The sequence below is a fragment of the Marmota marmota genome, unplaced genomic scaffold (genome assembly GCF_001458135.2).
Source record: "Marmota marmota marmota unplaced genomic scaffold, marMar, whole genome shotgun sequence".
Classification (NCBI taxonomy): Eukaryota; Metazoa; Chordata; class Mammalia; order Rodentia; family Sciuridae; genus Marmota; species Marmota marmota.
In genome coordinates this window covers 688,229-706,152 of record NW_025999898.1, presented here as the reverse complement: position 1 = coordinate 706,152, position 17,924 = coordinate 688,229, and the positions used below count along the sequence as shown (strand labels likewise).

General features: G+C 54.6%; 1 protein-coding gene across 5 annotated transcripts; it reads left to right on the top strand.

Moving 5' to 3' along the window:
- The first annotated feature begins 9,225 nt into the window (after positions 1-9,225).
- Lif (LIF interleukin 6 family cytokine) lies at positions 9,226-17,843 on the top strand. Of its 5 annotated transcripts, XM_048798213.1 has the most exons (5): positions 9,226-9,428; positions 11,202-11,275; positions 11,610-11,728; positions 13,302-13,480; positions 14,225-17,843. In XM_048798213.1, the coding sequence occupies exons 3-5, from the start codon at positions 11,710-11,712 to the stop codon at positions 14,633-14,635; spliced, it is 609 nt and encodes a 202-aa protein (XP_048654170.1). In that variant the 5' UTR covers positions 9,226-9,428; positions 11,202-11,275; positions 11,610-11,709; the 3' UTR covers positions 14,636-17,843. The 5 variants fall into 5 exon arrangements, with proteins under 5 accessions (XP_048654170.1, XP_048654169.1, XP_048654171.1 ...); XM_048798212.1 differs by having other exon boundaries at positions 10,533-11,728; XM_048798214.1 differs by lacking the exon at positions 11,202-11,275 and having other exon boundaries at positions 9,227-9,428.
- The last annotated feature ends 81 nt before the right edge of the window (positions 17,844-17,924 follow it).

Genomic DNA, 17,924 nt, shown 5'->3' with positions numbered 1-17,924 from the left:
TTTTTTTTTTCTTTTTTCTCCGTGCTGGTGATCAAATCCAGGCTCGGAGCATGCTAGGAAAGTGCTCTATCACTGAGCTATACCCCCAGCTCTGCCCCAGTTTTAATGTGATATATTTACTCCTTAGCAAGAGATGATAAAGTACTTTGGACTTAGGCAAAATGAGCCCTCCCACCTCCTGCTTCAGCCCTTACAAGTAGCCTGCTCGGAATGCGCCCCAGTTTCCCTCTTTGCACAATGGGACTACCTTGGCTCACCTCCCAGCTAGACAAAGATTTTCTGGGAGATAACGCAGACCAGATACTGATGTTAGCATGGCCCCTGAATAGGTATGTAATATTCTCTTTCTCTCATTTTCCTTTTCCTTCCTGATTGATATCTTTCTTTCTTTTTTTGGTGGGGGCAGGTACTGGGGATTGAACTCAAGGGTACTCGACCACTGAGCCACACCCCCCGGACCCTATTTTGTAATTTTTATTTAGAGATAGGATCTCACTGAGTTGCTTAGCACCTCTCTTTTCTGAGGCTGGTTTTGAACTCCCAATCCTCCTGCCTCAGCCTCCCAAAACACTGGGATTACAGGCATGTGCCACCATGCCCAGCTTGGTTTCTTTACACTCTGTTTTTTTGTCCCCATCCCACATCCCATCCTCCACACCAGGCCTGGGACCCAGGGAGTCTACAGAACCCTTTTTCTAGCATCAAGGCAAGGGTCACAGTCCACAGTTAGAGTGGGAGGCCCCAGCAAGGCCAGCTACCTGCTTCCTGGGGTTGTCCCTGAGGGCTGGGCTTGTTCGGGGAGGGGCGAAGGTCTCTAAAGGAGAGGGGTTGGGCAGGTAAGGCTTTCTCCGGAGCCTGGGACAGAGGGCGGATCACACGGGTCAGGTGGCTCCTGGGGTTCTGAGGTGGGTGCCAGGACAGGGAGTGGTGGCTTGGGGGCACCATGTCTAGGGGTATGGCTGCAGTCCTGTGACTCTTCTGGGGACAGGGACGAGAGGAGGACGGCCCTGGTGCACACGGCCTGTGGCATGTCTGAGTCAAAACACCTAAGGCCGACCCCAGCCGGTCATGCGGAGGCTTGCCCAGTCATCGCCTTATGCTGGCCTGGGTCACCCAGGCAGGCTGGGCGCGGCCCAGTCAGCTGTGACTCAGGCCACAGTAGCCTAGCCACGAAGCCCAGGAAGGGGCAACGGATAGAGGGACGCCCCCTCCCCATATTCCAGTCTTGTTGCTCCCTTGGGCCATCCAGAAGACCTTACCCCTGCCTGTCAGGCTTGGCCTGGGCAGGGGCCTGGGGCTCTCAGCACCTGTTATTCCAGTCCTCAGCTTGGGGGTGGGGTGGAAGTGGGGGGAGCTTTGGGGCCACCCAGCTCTGGACGGGAAGTCAGGTGGGGGGCGGGGTGAGAAGAGGATGCCAGAGAAGGTTCAGCAGGAGAGGGAAGCAGAGGGGGCCTGGCCCTGAAGATGATGGTGTCCCACTGAAGACCTGGGGAACATCTTTCCAGACTCCGGAGGGTCACGAGCTGGCACAGAGACCACGGTAGGCTCCCCCAACTGGGCAGGACTGTGGGGTAGATGTCAGCTCCCAAATTTGTCCTTAGCATGGAAAAATATCAGTTGCTCCCTAGTACCTCAGAGGGTATATGGTGGCCTGTGCAACTCTCGTTGCCTCAGTTTACCCACCCCATAAAGGCTTGGTAAGACATGCCCTGAACCTCTCTTGGAAGATGTTGAGGCAAAGCAGGAGAAAATAATTGTGACGGTTTCATGGGAACACGTGAGGGGTTAAAGATCACCCACGGATTCAAGGGTGGAGACAGCGCTGGCCAGGGAGGCTGAAGGGACGTCTAGATTTGAAGTTTGGCTTTGCACCATCTTGGAGGGGGTCACTTCTCTGGGAGTCTTGGTTCCTGCATTCACAAAGGACCTTCAAGTGCACTCTTTCCCAGAGTAGCAGAGGCTTCACTTTCCCTCAGATGGCATCTGAGGGTCTCAGTCCCATTAGAGGTGCTGCAGTGGATCACAGCCCCAGGCTATGCCATCAGTTAAAGTCATGCTTTTGACCTTGGGCCAGTGCAGGACTTGACAGCTCTGTACCAGCTCCTGGGGTCAGGGCAGGGAGAAAGCACCAGCTCCTGGGGTCAGGGCAGGGAGAAAGGACAGCCCTAAGCAAAATCTTTGCACAGAGCTCTATAGAGGCAGCTTGGCATCCATAACTAGAGAAGGAACTAGGCCCAATTCTTGCTGTTAGCAGTTCCCAAGGCCTGGGGAGGGGCTTCCAGGATGGTGGGAAACCATCCTGTGGGTTTATACTGGGGCTGGATGATGGGGTCTCCTGGCATGCTCGAGTAAGGCAGGGCCTTGGCTGGTCAACAAGGAGCCTCCCAATCTCTGCTTTGCAGCTGGGTGTTCCTGGACTTGCTTCCTGCTTCTTGCTTGGTGACCGTGGGCCGTTTATTTTCACCCCTCTGGGCCTTGGTTTGCGTCTCTGTAAAATGGAGTACATAATCCCCACCTCGAAGAATTGGTGTGAGGACCCAGTGGGAAGGGCCAACAGAGGAGAGCTGTCTCCTCTTCTTCTCCACAGAGCCTCAGCTGGACAGAGTCGCTGTCTCCCTGCCTGCGACCCGTGGTCCTGGTGCCCCCTTGCGGTCGGACTTCAGGGATTTCCCTCCAGGGAGTGCTGGACAGGGCACTTGCCCCTCCAGGACCCCCCACCTTGCATGTCCCCTCCCCCTGTATTGCTTGATGGCCTCTGCCCATCCCCCATTTCAAGCCTCAGGCATCCTGGCTCACTTCCTCAAATCCCCCCAATTGTGCTCCACCCAGGACAGACACTGCCTGAGCAAGGCCTGTGGCTACTGGGATTGTGGCTGTGGTGCCTGCTGTCCACTGGGCAGTGGGGGGCGCTGCTGCCCACAGCTTAGAGGAGCTTGGAGCTGCAGGGAAGGGAATCCTGGCCCTGGCCCTCCCCCAAGACCTGGACCCATCTTTCCAAGGGATCTGGGAGGACTTCTCTATCCCCACCACTCTATCCCTCAGCCTTTAAGAATCTAGAGAGCTCCTTCAAGGCTGATGGCTTGACCCAGGCAGGACAGCTGAGACTTCCAAGATACTTTTTTTTTTGTACCAAGAATTGAACCCAGAGGGGGCTTAACCACTGTGCCACATCCCCAGCCCTTTTTATGTTTTGTTTTGAGACAGGGTCATGCTAAGTTACTTAAAGCCCCACTAAATTGCTGAGGCTGGTTCAATTGGTGATCCTCTTGCCTCAGCCTCCTGAGTTGTGGGGATTACAGGCATGTGCCACCATGCCTGACTTCCAAGGGACCTCTTGCTGGAATTCGCACGAGCAAATCAGGATTGAGACCCAGGGTTCCTATCTCCCTGTCTGGGAGTGCAAGAGAGGCAAGCAGCCCACATATTTATGGAGATTCCCCACTAATTTGCTGTGTGGCCTTGGAAAAGTTACATCCCCTCTCTAGGCTCCACCTTTGAAGTTGTGCCAGCTAAGATAATGCCAATAATAAAGGTGCATCTTCAAGTCCTGCTGGGCTTCCCAGAGGGGCTATTGCCAATCTCACAGGTTGACAGCACCGATTCCCATTTTGCAGATGTTAAAACAGGGGTCTGAGCAGTGAGGTCATCTGTATGAGGTAGCACAGCCTGTAAGTTGCAGAGCCAGAAATGGATCTGAGGTCCAGCTGATTCCAAAGCCCACCTGGCCCTATCCCCTCCCCATGGAGCCTCTTCCCCTCCAACCATTTCCCTTTACAAGCAGGGATGCTGAGGCCAGCAGAGGCCATTATGAACTCTGAGTTCCCTCCCAGCCGAGCAGCTTGGGAAAGCAGGTGGGCTGTGTGGAGACATGAAAGGTTGAGAGCCACGGGCCATCATCCTCCCTCTATGAGGTTCCCTTGCCATCAGTTCACTGGCTAGAGTGGACACAGAGTTCAACAGCTAAGGGGTTTACAGAGGACAGCCCACGGTGACGCCAGGGCCAGGCATGGGTCCCACCCAAAATGGGAGGAAACGGAAATGGGGTCCAGGGGTGGGGTGGGGTGGAGGCCTGGCTGGGCAGAAGATCAGAGTAGGATTGTGTCATGGAGCCCCAAAGCTGATAAGCAGCAGAGCCGCCTAGTCCAGGCTACGGGAACTCCCCAGGGGCAACTTGTCTGAGGGACACCCACTGGCCCCCTCTTGCCTGGAGCATCGCCTGGCTGCCCACACCATACTCTATTTTGGGCATGGGGTGTTATATACTGTGTGACCCTGGAGAAATCATTCAACTCTCCAAGCCTCAGTTTCCAAATCTGTCATATGAGGATTCAAATTCTTCCTGCAGAGAATGGGGCTTAGGACTTGAGATATCCAGGGGTATAGTAGCTTGGGGGAGAGTAGCTTATCAGGCCTTGGGGGTCTATGGTGTGCCAGCCTCATCCTCCAGGAAGTCAGTCAGGTTAAACTGAGAGGCTCCTCAGGTTTGTTCCACCAAAGGTACAGGGCTGGTGCGAGACAGGCATCATGCAGATTGCCCAAATAGGTGGAGGGAAGACCTGGCTCATGTCCTCCTGGCCCTCACCAGTGACTCCCTTTACCTGCTCCTTTCCCTGATTCAGGGAGCTCATTCTTTTGCCTCTTCATAGGAACAAGGATAGTTCAATTCCGGCTGGGTCTCATCCCATTCACTCTCCTTACCTTTTGGGATGGGACCACTTTCCTGAGGCTCACATCACCTCCCACCTAGCATATTCTCAGAATATTTCTTTGGGACATCCTGGGTGCTGAGGGACAGTTTGGGAAGTGGCCCAGCCACTTCTCTGACTTCATCTCTTGGTCCAGTTGGAGTGGCCCGTTAGCTTTGTTGGGGGAGGGGAAGGAGAGGAGGCTGGGCTCCACCTCTGTGGCCAGCTACAGCCCCAGTGTGGCCTGGGCCACTTCCTGTTCTGTTTATTGCCTCGAGTTCAGGAAATCATTGAGTGACACATCCCCTACCCCCTACCCTCGATTATTTAATAGAAGCCGTGCTGTGGTCTCTCTCTTTTGGAAAATCCAGTGGGAGAAGGAAGCTGTCAGCTCGGCTCTGACATCAGTGTTGTTCCTGTGCCAAGAGTCAGGGTGGCCGGGATGGGGGGGGCAGGGGGGGGTGGGACAGGGAGGAAACCAGCTGCTGGTGGCCCCTGTGACGTGAAGTAAGGCTGCCACATGGTTTCTAGGGGCGGGAACTGGATAGTACGGAACAGGGATTGCTGGAGACCTAGAATGGGGCACAGGCACAGGGTCATACCTGCCACCCCACCCCCCAGCCCTATTACTCAGAGACCCACTGTCCCACACTGACTCACCCAGGTGCAGGGTCACACACACATACCCCAACAACCATTCAGAGGACTCACAAAGCCAGCCAGAGACTTGCATAGTCCTGCTTTCTCCTAGCCACACAGGCAAATAAATATGCGCGCACGCAGGCAAACAAATGTGTGTGTGTGCGCGCGCGCACACACACACACACACACACACACACTACATGTGAGCATACATAGGGCGCACAGAGCCGAACAGAGGCAGGAACAAGCACCAAGGTGCTTACTACACACGCAAATATACAGGTGGATGTCCATTCGGACCCAATTAGACAGATAGACTCAGACCTGCCCCAGACCCATGGGAAGTCCTGAGGCCCATCTCCCAGCCTTAGGGTGCCCCAGAAAGGTGGGCTATGGCCATTCCCTCCTCCTGTGTCCTGCAGTGGGGATAAAGGACTCCTGGCAGAGGGAGGGAAGGCCAGTGATTTTCCTGTCCCCCATCTCTCCCAACCCGGGGGTTTGAGGCTGAGAAAGGGAGTGGATGGTAAGAAGCTTGGCTCTGGGAGGTCCTTTATTATGGTACAAGGTGATGCCAGGTCTCTACCCCCATCCAGAGCATCTGCCCCTCCCTGCCCAGTGGCACCTTTGGCCCACTCCTGAGCTGGAACAGGTGGAGCCTGAAGTGAAAGTCAGCAGCCCCATGCTGCCATCTGCTGAGTGGTTTGGGGAAAGTCATTCAGCCCCTCTGGGCCTGGCTTTCGTCACTGATACCAGCAAATATTTTTGACTCTGACCCCCAGTAAGAAACACATTGCCCATTGCAACCAGAGGACGAAGCACACAGACAGACAACGGGAAAAAAGTGGTTCATGGAGCAACGCTTGCCTATGCTCTGAGTGATGCCAAGTGATTTTGCTATTCCGTTTCCTTTTTGAAAGTGCTGGCAGCAACCCTTTAAATTGAATCCATGATTCACTAAGAGGTAAAGACCCACAGCGTGAAAACATTGCTCTCTACATCAGCCCACAAGATTCTAGGGCTGGAGGGTGCAGAACTGCTTGAAGAGACTGCACAGCCTGCCCATGGAGGGCTGCAACCAGGGCAGACAAAGGAGAGGCTGAGGGCAGAGCCTGGGATGGGACCGGTCCCCATGCAACTGCAACACCATGGCTAGGTCTCTGGCCCTGCTGGTGATCAGGATTCTGTGGGTTGCTGCTTCCCTTGCAATTTCTATCAGAAATGAAGAAAAAAAAATGCAGTCACTCTGATTCACCTCCAGGGGGTTGATTCCTGACGCAGAACCAGTCGGGAAATGGCAGGGTGATGCTGGGGGTAGCTGGCAGGAGACCACAGTGGCTTCTGGCTCCTCCTTGGCCCTGAGGGGATGTCTCTTCTCTCTGCCAGAGATTTGATGGGGTTAGGGGAGGAGGGAGCAGATTACAGCCTCTGCACCTGAGCTCTGCAGGGCCTTGAGATGGGGGAAGAATTGTATCCGTTTCACACCAAGATCAATGGTCTGACAGACCTGGGAGCCAACTCCTGTCCCAACTCTCAGCTCCCACCTTGCCAACCTCTTTACCTAGGTGTGACCAAAGTCCCTGATTCAGGTTGGGTGCGAGCCTCTTCTGTGGCCACATGGGTTTTAGCTGGAATGGCTGTCTCGTGTTATGTGCTTTATCTGTGTTTCTCGCCCAATGTCCCCAGGACATCCTCAGGAGGCTCGTGTGGTGGCATCCTTATTTGCAGAAAGAAAATCAAGGCTCAGAGAGGCCAGTTGCCCAGAACACAGCCAGTATGTGGTGTGGGCAACACTGGAACTCAGGTCTGCCAGGCTGTAAGGCCCATGCCCTATGCACCTGCCAACACAGCGCTGGTCAGCTGACTGAGGAACTTAAGGTGTACGGACAGCTCCAGCGTGCTTGTGGGGTGGAGTTACACTCTCATTCTCAAAGATTGAATAATGAGGCACTTTTGCCTTTTTGGACAGTATACCCAACTGCTAGGGCTGTGCGAGGAATTCCTGAACTTCTCCCTTCTCCTCTGGCCACCTGTCCCCAGTCCTGGTCTTGGGAAACACGGTTGGCCCCTGACTCCCCCAGACCCATCTGATAACCCTGTGCTCATTCCCCAGGTGGGAATATCAAAGCAGTGGGCTAAAGCTGGTCTGGTTTTTAGAGAACTGAGATCCTAGCCAGGAGCGGGGAGGGGGGCTAGCCTGGGCAGTAGGGGTTGTTGGTATCTGGGTCACTGGTCTTGGGGAATTCCCCATGTCCAGAGAGCTGCTTACCTGCTGAGTAACGGCTGTTGGCTGCCCACACAGGATGCCTGACTGAGAGAGTACCTTCCAACCCCCACCCCCTGCCCATGGCCACTGCCATGTGGCCCTTTCTCCTGAGTGCCCTGGGGCCCAGGAAAGAGACAGACTGGCAGGCAGGCAGGGGGCTGGTCCCCACCCCCGCATTCCCCCCACAAGGCCTCCACAGGGGGCGGCTGGTGATTCAAGCCCCTCTGAGCTGAGTGTGTCCCCATCCTTCTCAGATGGGGCCTGGGGGTGAATCAGCTCCTGGAGGCGGTAAGGCCAGGTCAGCAGCTGTCCTCAGCTCAGGCCTTGGGGGGGGGGACATAGGGGAAGGAAGAACACTGCCATGCCAACTCACTCCCACACCCCATCCAATCTTTCAGGGCAGCCCTGAAGCAAGAAACCGTAGGATAGAGAAGTATCCCCTCTCCTACCTGTTTTTTCCCTCAGTCCTGGAAGGTGCCCAAGTTTCCTTGTCTGCAGAATGGGGACAAGGATCTCTCCTTCAAATGGAGGTCAGCATGATCCATGCTGTCAATGACATAGAAGGCTAGCTGGGTGCTAACAGCCACACTGAGCCCTGGGCCCTTCCAGCAAACCCGCTATGTAAGTTCATTAATCCCATTTTACAGACAAAGAAACCGAGGCCAGGCAATGGCCACTTCTCCAAAGTCACAGAGCTCATAACTAGCAGAGTCAAACCTCCAACCTGATTCTGAATGAGGTCAAAGTCCATGCTTCAAACCACCAGACTTCTACACCTACCTCCATGAGAGATTTGGCATTTTGGAAAGTGTAAAATGCTTTCAAAAACAACTTGGCAGCTACTATGGGATAATACCAAGATGGGTGCCATCAGGAATACAAATGAGTAGCAGAGCCTATCCAAGCCTCTAAGACTGAGGAATAAGATGGGTATTGACCAAAACAAGAGTGCACAGGATGAGGCCAACAGAGCCCCTCAGGAGCGTGGGAGGCCAGGGAGGCTTCCTGGAGGAAGCCCCTCAGACCCCTCACAGTGTGAGGTGGCTCTGGGGCTGCCCTGGCTTGCAAGCCAGAGGCCTGGGTTCCATACCAGCCTCTACTTTTCACTTTTTGTGTGGCCTTGAGCAAGTGCCTTCACTTCCCGAGCCTCAGTTTCCCCATGTGAAAAATAACCAGTTGGGGCATTCTTGGAGGAACTTGTGGTGTTGGGTGAAAATCAACAGAAAAGGAGAGGCTGACAGGCCATATGTGCCAAAGTGCACACAAGAGAGAGCCCTGAGGGGTGCTGGGAAGGCCCCCCCCCCGGCCATCCCATGTGCTCCTTTCCTAGAGAAAGGACACAGCCACCTGGAGACAGCACCCCTGTGTCCTGGCCTGTCAGCCCTCTACCTAGGCTTTGGGGGTCTCCCTATGGCCTCCAGCTGTCCCTCCTGCCCTGAGGCCTGTCAAATCCCCAGCAGGCCCAGTCTGCGGGAGCAGGACAGGCAGCGGATGAAGTCACAGCTGGAAGGGGCTGGGCTGGGGCTGCCACTCTAGGGTGGGGCTCAGGGTCACAACCCTGGGAGCAGGCAGCCAAGAAGGGAGGATGCCTTCCGTGAGGGAGCAGAGGGGAACACACACACACACACACACACACACACACACACAGCATAGAGAGGGAGGGAAGAAAACAAACTCCGGCTGCAGCCACGTTGCAGGCGGACACTCGGCTGGGAGACCCTGTCCGGCCTTCTCCCCAGAGGTCCAGCGCAGGTGATGCCCAGACATGGACAGAAGGGGGAGGCTGGACCTGGGGCACCGAGGGTCCCAGAGCACTTGGGGAGCACGAACTAAGTCAGGTACTGTGAGAGGGGAGACTGAGGCACGGGAAAGAGACTGTCAGAGCTGGGATTAACTAGCCCTAGCGTCAGTGACTTCTAGACACACTTCCTGTTTCCTGTGGGGTGGGGCTGAGATTAAATGGAGACTGGAGTGGATTGTAAGGTTGATAGGGGTCTGGGGAGCCACAAGAGCTGTACAAGGCCCAGAAATCCAATGAAAAGGATGTAGGGGAGAGTCCAGGGCAGGGGGTGGATGGGGTAGCAGCCTCTAGAAGTCCCTAAGAAGCTTGGGTTGGGATACAGGGGATTTATAGACAAGGCCCACAATGGGGCCCTGGTCAAATGGGTTTGGGGTCCAGGTTAAGACAGTCAGGCTGTCAGGTAACAGGCATCTGTGGGGTGTAAGGGTGGGACAAGTGGCTAATTCAGAGTTCATGCTCTGAGTACTCAGGTCTTAATTAAGGTTCTGGGGTAGAGGGAAGGGGGTGAGCTGGGGTATCCTGGGATGTGGAGTTGCTGAGCCAGGCATGTGGGTGTACACTGACCCCAGAGTACCATGTGAGAACCTCCACCGCACCCCAAGGAAGAAAGAAGGTGTGTTGGGGAGTTGCAGGAAAAAGGAAAGGGAAAAGGAGAGCCATTCTCCACTCTATGGCCTCTTTCCTGTTGGGAAGTACCAGCTGGGATGGGCAGTTTTATCACTCCACATCCAACGCCCTGCCAGGAGACCATGGGAGAGCAAGAACCTGGATAGAGAAGGGTGTGTGTGAAGGAGGGGGGACAGTAGCAGGCAGGAGGGCTCGTCCTGGCACGATGAGGGAGGAGCTGGGCAGGTCTGGGATGTGGCAAGAGGCAGGAGCTGGGGGCATGGAGGATGGGTAAGGGGGCGGGCAGAGGTGGCAGGGACCAGGCCAGGCTGTGAAAGTGCCCTGGCATTGGAAAACCAATTCTTCCATCAAGATCTTGGGTCAGGGTGAAGTGTGGGGGGGGTTGGAGTGGGGTACCCAGGAGAATGAGATGTCTTTTGGTATAGGAGGACCTGGCCACTTGGGGGACAGATGGCCCTAGATGTATGACCCATATTCCCTCACCTTATTTTTGTTTTTACTGCTTTTTATACAGGAGTCCTTGCGCTCATTTTGCCCTGATCCCCGCTATTCCTTACTGTCCCTCACTCATATATATCAATCTGCCTAGCTATTGCAGATACCAGAACTTGCAGCCCTGCCTTAGAGACTAGAAGCATCTTTTGGAAGCCACCATCATTCTCTGAGGCAGAGCTCCAGGGAGCTTTCAAGGAGGGTCAGGGAGCCCCTGGGCACTTCTCGGTTTCCCCAGCCATTCCTCAGAATCCTGGGGAGGAAGCCAGAGTCTGATTTTGCCAAACTGTCCTTGGTCTCTGCTTCAGGTGTCCCTTTCAGAATAGAAATGCTGAACCACTTTCCCTGAAGCTTCTCTCCAAACTGTCCCCAAATAACCAAGTCACAGCCACCCCCACCCCCACCCCGGTGTCTTCCTAGCTGGTTCCCCAGCCTCACGGGTACCAGTAGTCAGCAGAGAAGGCATTACTGATGACCATCAGGGGGCCTTGGGACCCTGGGCAATATGTTCCCTTTGAGCTCCTCTTTGCCCAGTGGCAATGGGCAGGTTGGAGAAGGTCACGGTATAGGTGGCTTCCAGCACTCACATTTCCGCCTTATACTGTCTAAAGTCCAAGCCCGGCCCCAGCCCCTCTTCCTGGAACCTCCTTCACCGCCAAGTCCCAGCCTGCCTCTTCCCACTTCCCCCCAGAGCCCCCCGACCAGGGGCCACAGGTGCCAGCCGCAATCTGCTAGTCCAGTTTCTTGACACCTCCCCAAACCCAGGTGAGTCGGGGGTTGTCTGGGGGTGCCCATTGCCTGGGGACCACCACTGACTCGACTTGGGGGCACCCTCCTCACCAGGCCCACCTTCAAACAAGGCCCAGGGCAAACCACTCAGGAAAACCACAGGGCGTTTTGTCGACGACTTCATTATAATTTTATCAATCAAATTCTTAGAAGAGGGAAAAAAAAATCTGTCCTCCCCTCTCCCCCCACTCGTCCCCCCCCCTTCACTCTCACTTTTCTTCCATTCATAATTTCCTATGATGCACCTCAAACAACTTCCTGGACTGGGGATACCGGCTAAATATAGCTGTTTCTCTGTCTTACAACACAGGCTCCAGTATATAAATCAGGCAAATTCCCCATTTGAGCATGAACCTTTGAAAACGGCCGGCATCTAAGGTTCCTCCAAGGCCCCTGGAGTCCAGCCCATAATGAAGGTCTTGGCCGCAGGTAAATCCACCCGCCCCATGCGGGCTTCCGCGTCCCCGCTGAGGNCACATGGTCCGGGCACCGCACTCCCTGCCCACCCGGGCCAGCAGGTTGGCAGCAAGCGAGGGGGCCAGCCGCAGCCTTCCTCCTCCGCCTCCTCCTCCTTGCTCCACCACTCTCCCGCGCTGCTTTTCCTTCTCTGCTTTCTCCCGGATTCACCCTCCCTCTTTCTTTTTCTTTCTTTCTTTCCGCTTTCTCTTTTCCAACCGCGTCCCGGGCTGCACCCTGGGAGGGGCTCAGGCGGCCGAGCAGCTTGCAAACTCCGGCCCGGGACAGGAGCAGGTGCCGCCTCCATCTACTAGTGCCTGGAAAGCCTGTGGTCTGCACTAGGTGAGATAGGGGTCTGGAGCCCCCGAGCCATCCCGGGACCTTAGTACTGCCTGGGGATGCTGGGAGGAACTGGGGACCCAGGAGAAGTGAACTTGAGGTTCCACGGTCCCTCTTGTCCCTGCAAAGGGAATCCGGGCAGTAGTTTGGCTGACCTCAGCCCCTACCACCCTCAGGTGCCTTATGCTGGGTCCTGGAACGGCAGGTCTGAGGGTTCCTGAGGGTGAAGCCGGGGCAGGCGCCCGGGGGGGGAGGGGTGATCCGGGACAGGCCCGGACAGCTCCCAGATCTCCTGGCACCTTTCGCTTTCCTTCCTCCCCGCCCACCCCGCTGCCTGCGACCTTTTCCCTTTTCTCTTTCCTGGTTGCACCATTTCCTTTCCCTCCCCAAGCCAGGTGGGGGGATGTGGTCTTTGCCCTAACCCAGGGCCAGGTGCAAGGGACGCGGACTCAAGGGGACAGTGTGATGAGTGGAGGAGTTATAGGGGGTGGGGTGCATTATGGCTTGGGGATGGAGAGTGGGAACCTGCAGGGTGGAGCCGAGGGTCTCCCAGAGAGGAGTGGCTACAATAGGGAAATACCGAGATGGAGGAAATGAGGGGATGGATGATAGCAGAATTAGGCGCCAATTGGTTCAGGGAGCCAGAATCAAGCTGCAAGTTTGAGAAGATCAACAAAAGTCCCCAGGGATTCCAGTTTGGAAGTTTTGGGCTGCAGCGGGCTGGTGAGCATGAAGGAATACTAGGAATCTGGATCATTCTGAGAGGTGGGATGATAGAGGCCTCCTTGCACCTGCTGGGCCTGGGAAGTGATGACTCCCAGCCAGAGGAGCAGAAGGCCTGGTGTCTTTGCTGTCTTGAAGGAGGTGGGCCAGATGTTGAGTGTCCCCTGCACCCAGCTTCCAGCTGCTGTGAGTAGCTTCTGTCTTGCCTCCCTGCTCCTTCACTCAACCCAGGGAATGTGATGCTTGGTGTGCATCAGTGAGTGGGACACTTCTTCCCTCCACAAACACTTGGAAACCCAGGGTGAGATAAGAAAGCTGAGATGCTGAGGTAGCCATCTGAAAACGGGGAACAGAGAAACAGATGCAGTAACACAGTGAAAAGTAGAAATGGTTGAGCCTTTGCCCAAACTCCATCTAATGTGCCACGAACCCCAAACTACCTTTCTCTCCCTTCTGTTCATCACAACCTTTTGTCTGTTACCAGGAGTCATACCCCTGCTACTGGTTCTGCACTGGAAACACGGGGCAGGGAGCCCCCTTCCCATCACCCCCATCAATGCCACCTGTGCCACACGTCACCCATGTCACAGCAACCTCATGAATCAGATCAGGAACCAACTGTTGCAGCTTAATGGCAGTGCCAATGCCCTCTTTATTCTCTATGTAAGTTACCCCTCCCCCACAACCCCCAGGATACAAAGGAAGAAGAAAGGGCGGAGAAAGAGGGGTTTGCAAATATCTGTGGAGGTTGTTCTGACCTGGGGTGGAGGGAACCTTTTTGTAGTTAGAGGGAGTCAAGGGGAAAGGACTTGGTTAAACCATGCCCAGGCTCCCTCTGCTTCCTTCCCGGCCCCCAGACTAGGCTCTGAGACTGGAAGTTGCTTTCCCAAGGTGGCCAGTTAGTGAGGGACAGAACTGGGGTGAGAAGATGGGGGCCTGGCACTTCTGATCTCTGCCACATGGAGCAAGAGGCCAATGAAGAGAGATTGAGAGGGATAAGGCAGTGAATGGACAGGGAGGTACCATTGAGAAAGGGAGCTGTGTGTAACTGGAGAGATACCAGGAAGAGGGCGAGGGGAGTGGGTGAAAGTGCAAGTGTGTGTGGTGTACCAGCAGAGGTGACACTGATGAGATGCCGCATTTTCCTTTCTGTCTCCATGCGGTTATGGTGATGGTGATGACAACTGCCTGTATGATCTAGTCCTTGACCGTTAGCAAGTGCATTCACACTTATGAGTACTTCTAGCTCTCATGACAGTTCTAGATGCTGACAAGACAAGGAATTGGGTCCCCATGCCATAGGTGGGGAAACTGCAGCTTAAAAGTTTGTCCCAAGGGTTGGTGGCAGGGCTGGATCATCAACCCTTGACTCCCACATCACCTTTCCTCTGCTCTTCTACTTCTCAGTACACAGCCCAAGGGGAGCCATTTCCCAACAACCTGGACAAGTTGTGTGCTCCCAACGTGACGGACTTCCCACCCTTCCACGCCAATGGCACAGAGAAGGCCAAGCTGGTGGAGCTGTACCGCATCATTGCATACCTTGGCACTTCCCTGGGCAACATCACCCGGGACCAGAAACTCCTGAACCCCAACGCTTTCAGCCTCCATAGCAAGCTCAATGCTACAGCAGATGTCATGCGGGGTCTCCTTAGCAACGTGCTATGTCGCCTGTGCAACAAGTACCATGTGGCCCATGTGGACGTGACCTATGGCCCTGATACCTCGGGGAAGGATGTCTTCCAGAAGAAGAAGCTTGGTTGTCAGCTCCTGGGGAAGTATAAGCAGGTCATCGGAGTGGTGGCCCAGGCCTTCTAGATAGGAGGTTTCATGAAGTGTGCCATGAACTGAAGGGGTCTCGGGAGCAGGATCCAGATGTGGGGGGCTCTCAAAGTGTGGCTGAGGCCTGGGGCGTCATTAAACCCAAAATGGGGGCTGCTGGCAGCCCAATTGGGTGGGCTGTGATGGGGCAGCACAGAGTCAAAACCTCCACAGGCAGCCTCTATTCAAAGCCCACCAGAGGACATGCCCCTTCCTCTGGGAGATGGCATCCAGGACTGGAGAAGTGTGGGCAGGATTTCTGCCCTCATTTGTCCCTCCATCCCTTGCTCACATTATACAGTGAGGAGTCTGGGGAGTTGTTCGGCTCTCTGGTAGAATGACCACCATCTGTGCCTTTGTGGCCCCTTTGGTAGCCTTTGGAAAGCTTGGTTTCCAAAACTTGGGTGGGCCAGAGGGGCTCTAAAAGGACTCCTTGTACCCTAGAAGTAGATGGAAGATAGAGAAGGGGCTCTGGGGTGGGAGGCTGTCTTCTCTTGAGTATGGTTGGAGAGCTCAGGCCTAGGGATTGTTGGGTGGAAGGTTCCAGAAGGTCGCTGGTGTTCAGTGTCTTGGGATGACAGTGAGGTCAACGTCAGGCCCAGGAAGGAAGAGGCTGAAAGGAGGAGAGGTCCCAGAAGTCTTAATGGCTTTTCTTCCTCTCCTCTGCATTATTTTCCCACTGTCTGGTGTGGCCAGGATCTGGAGGCTAGACCTGAAGGTGGGGGGTGTGGAGGTGGGCAGAGGCGGGGCAGGTTGTGAAGTTAGGTGAGGAGGTTCAGAGGTGATCCAGAGTCTTCCTTCTGGGGAAGAGTCTGTAAGGGAGGGAACAGGTAGCTGAAGAGTAGCAGCTCACACTCGAGGTCCCTCGGGGCCCTGTGAGGTCACACAAAGGTACTTGAGGGGGACCAGAGGCCGACTCAGGTCCCTAGAGCAAGGGGCAGCAGAACTTGAGGTCAGGGTCTCAGGGATGCCTGAGATCCAAGAATGCTGTGTGTCTGACTCAGCTTGATTACCTATTTATTATGATATCCTATTTATGTTAACTTATTGGTGCTTTAAACGGCAAAGTCAATTCCCTTTCCTTGCTCCTTACCCAGCAGAAATAACATGATGGTTCCTTCCACAGGAGCCAGGGCTTAGGCTTCACTTAGCAGAGCCAGGTCTAGAAGCTGACGATGTTACAGTGGAATAAGCCTTATGGGTGAAGCTTAGAGGAGGGTCAGGATCTGAGAGAACTGGCCAGCTCTCTCACCCCACTGTGACTCCCTTTGGGGGTGGGTGTCAGGGTCCAGGTGGCAGAGCCTGGGCCAATTTGTGGAGTGGCCTGGTGCTTTTTCTTTTCTTGGCTCCAGGGGCTTCTGCATACTGTGCTCTGGCACCCCCTGGAATCGTGCTGCAAGGGGTACCATTCATGGTTGAAATGTGTGACCCTGAGGCAGTAGACATGGCAGCCCTATTTCCTGACCCATTGCTGATTCCGTGTCCTCATCAATGAACAGTTGAGGGATCCTAGAGCGATCCTGACCCAGCACCCAGCATGCTTCCACACAGTGGGAAACTCCTCGGGTGGCCTGAACACCCACAGAGGGCGTGCGGAGGAAGCTGGGGCAGTGCAGGGATTGTGCAGCTGCCCTGAGCTCCAGAGACCGGGGAAGCCAGGCCCAAGATGCCTGGGACACAGACCAGGAAGCTGTGGTCCCTGGTACCCCGCCTCCCTCCCACTCCCACCCATGTCTGGGCTCCCAGGCAGGGAACCCGATCTGATCTCTTCCTTTGTGCTGGGGCCAGGCAAGCTGAGAAACGCCCTCGGGTCTGGGAGCAGGGGAGGGAAAGAGGCAGCCAAGCTGGGCAGCTGTTGAGAGCAGCCTTCTGGCTGCTTCTCAAACCCCTAGCCGGCGGTGATCCTAGCAGTTCAGCCACGGGATTACGGTACTGATGATGGTATTTCACATCACTTTGCACCTTTCTCTGTTGTTCTCTAAGCACTTTAGCCAGATGGCAGGTGGGCAGGCAGCAGGCAGGCCCTGAAGCCTGGGGTGGGAAAGTCTAGGAGTCATCCATCTCAATGGCTAGACTAAGATGTGGCGGTGTGTGGCCAATGACACCATAGCAGCTGCATCTTTTCCTATCTGTTTATATGTGGGTCACACCCTTGTCCAGGATCACAGCCTGCTACCCTCCTATCTGTCTGCTCCATCGGGGTCAGGACTGGCTGCATTTCTCCAAGTTGAGCTGCAAGAAAGACAACTTGTCTGAAAGCCAGAACGGATGATTCTGTAGCTGGGAGCCTGGGGCTGGCCGGATCTTGCTATCATCTCATCTCCCTGTGGACATGGATTCCCTGGGCTGGGCCCACCTGGCAGCCTCTGAGGTCTCAGGAACCAAGAGAATCTCCTCCTTCCTGCCCGCTCAGTCCCTTGGCTCCATGATGCGCTCTGTCTAGCCCGGACTCTGCCCTGCAGGCCTGGTTTTCAGTGCTCTTTCTAGATCTAACTCCAGAAGGTTGGCACCCACTTTGCACAGCATCACTGAATTGTGGAGCATTTGTGTGAAAAAGCTTTGGGGACAGGAAATTGTGCATTTTGGCATTTCTCATCTGCAGGTGTTGACCACCAGCTGGCATGATGGGTTGGATGCCTGGGCCAGAGGAGGAGAGATGGGTCATCTGTAGAGGACAGGGTAGGAGAGTCATTTTGCATTTTATGAAGAGAGATGTATTACAAACCTTATTTATTATTTAAAAATTTAAACCAAGACAGCACTGCTAGTTTACTTGTCTCTTCTCCTTATCCTCCTCATCCTCCTCCTTGACCGAAGCAGTCCAGCTCTGCTTTGCTGGCTCTCCAGAGCAGACATTGCATTTGAGATCGGAGTCCCAGAATCCAGCACGGTAGCAGCGAGGTAGCAATTTCCTTCCAATGGTACAGATATTCCTATGTTAAAATAATCTCTACCCCCGCCCCCCAATCCTGGTACCTGGGCTTCATCTCTCATGCGCATTGCTAGCTCAGTGGGCCCACCATGGGGCCTCAGATGTTTCCCTCCTTCCTTTCTATTGGAAAGGACTTGGCCTTGGGCGACAAATTCCTCTTTGATGAATGTACCCTGTGGGAATGTTTCATACTGACAGATTATTTTTATTTATTCAATGTCATATTTAAAATATTTATTTTTTATACTGAAGGAATACTTTTTTTTTTTTAAGAAAAAAGAGAAATGAATAAAGAATCTGTTCTTGGCAAACCCTCTGGAGTGTATTGATGTGGGGAGACAGGGCTAGAGGGGC

What these genes read in the sequence shown, in the direction of transcription:
- Lif (XM_048798213.1), top strand. An exon ending in ATGCCCTCTTTATTCTCTAT is followed by an intron (nt 13,481 to 14,224) that starts GTAAGTTACCCC and finishes TCTACTTCTCAG; the next exon opens with TACACAGCCCAAGGGGAGCC.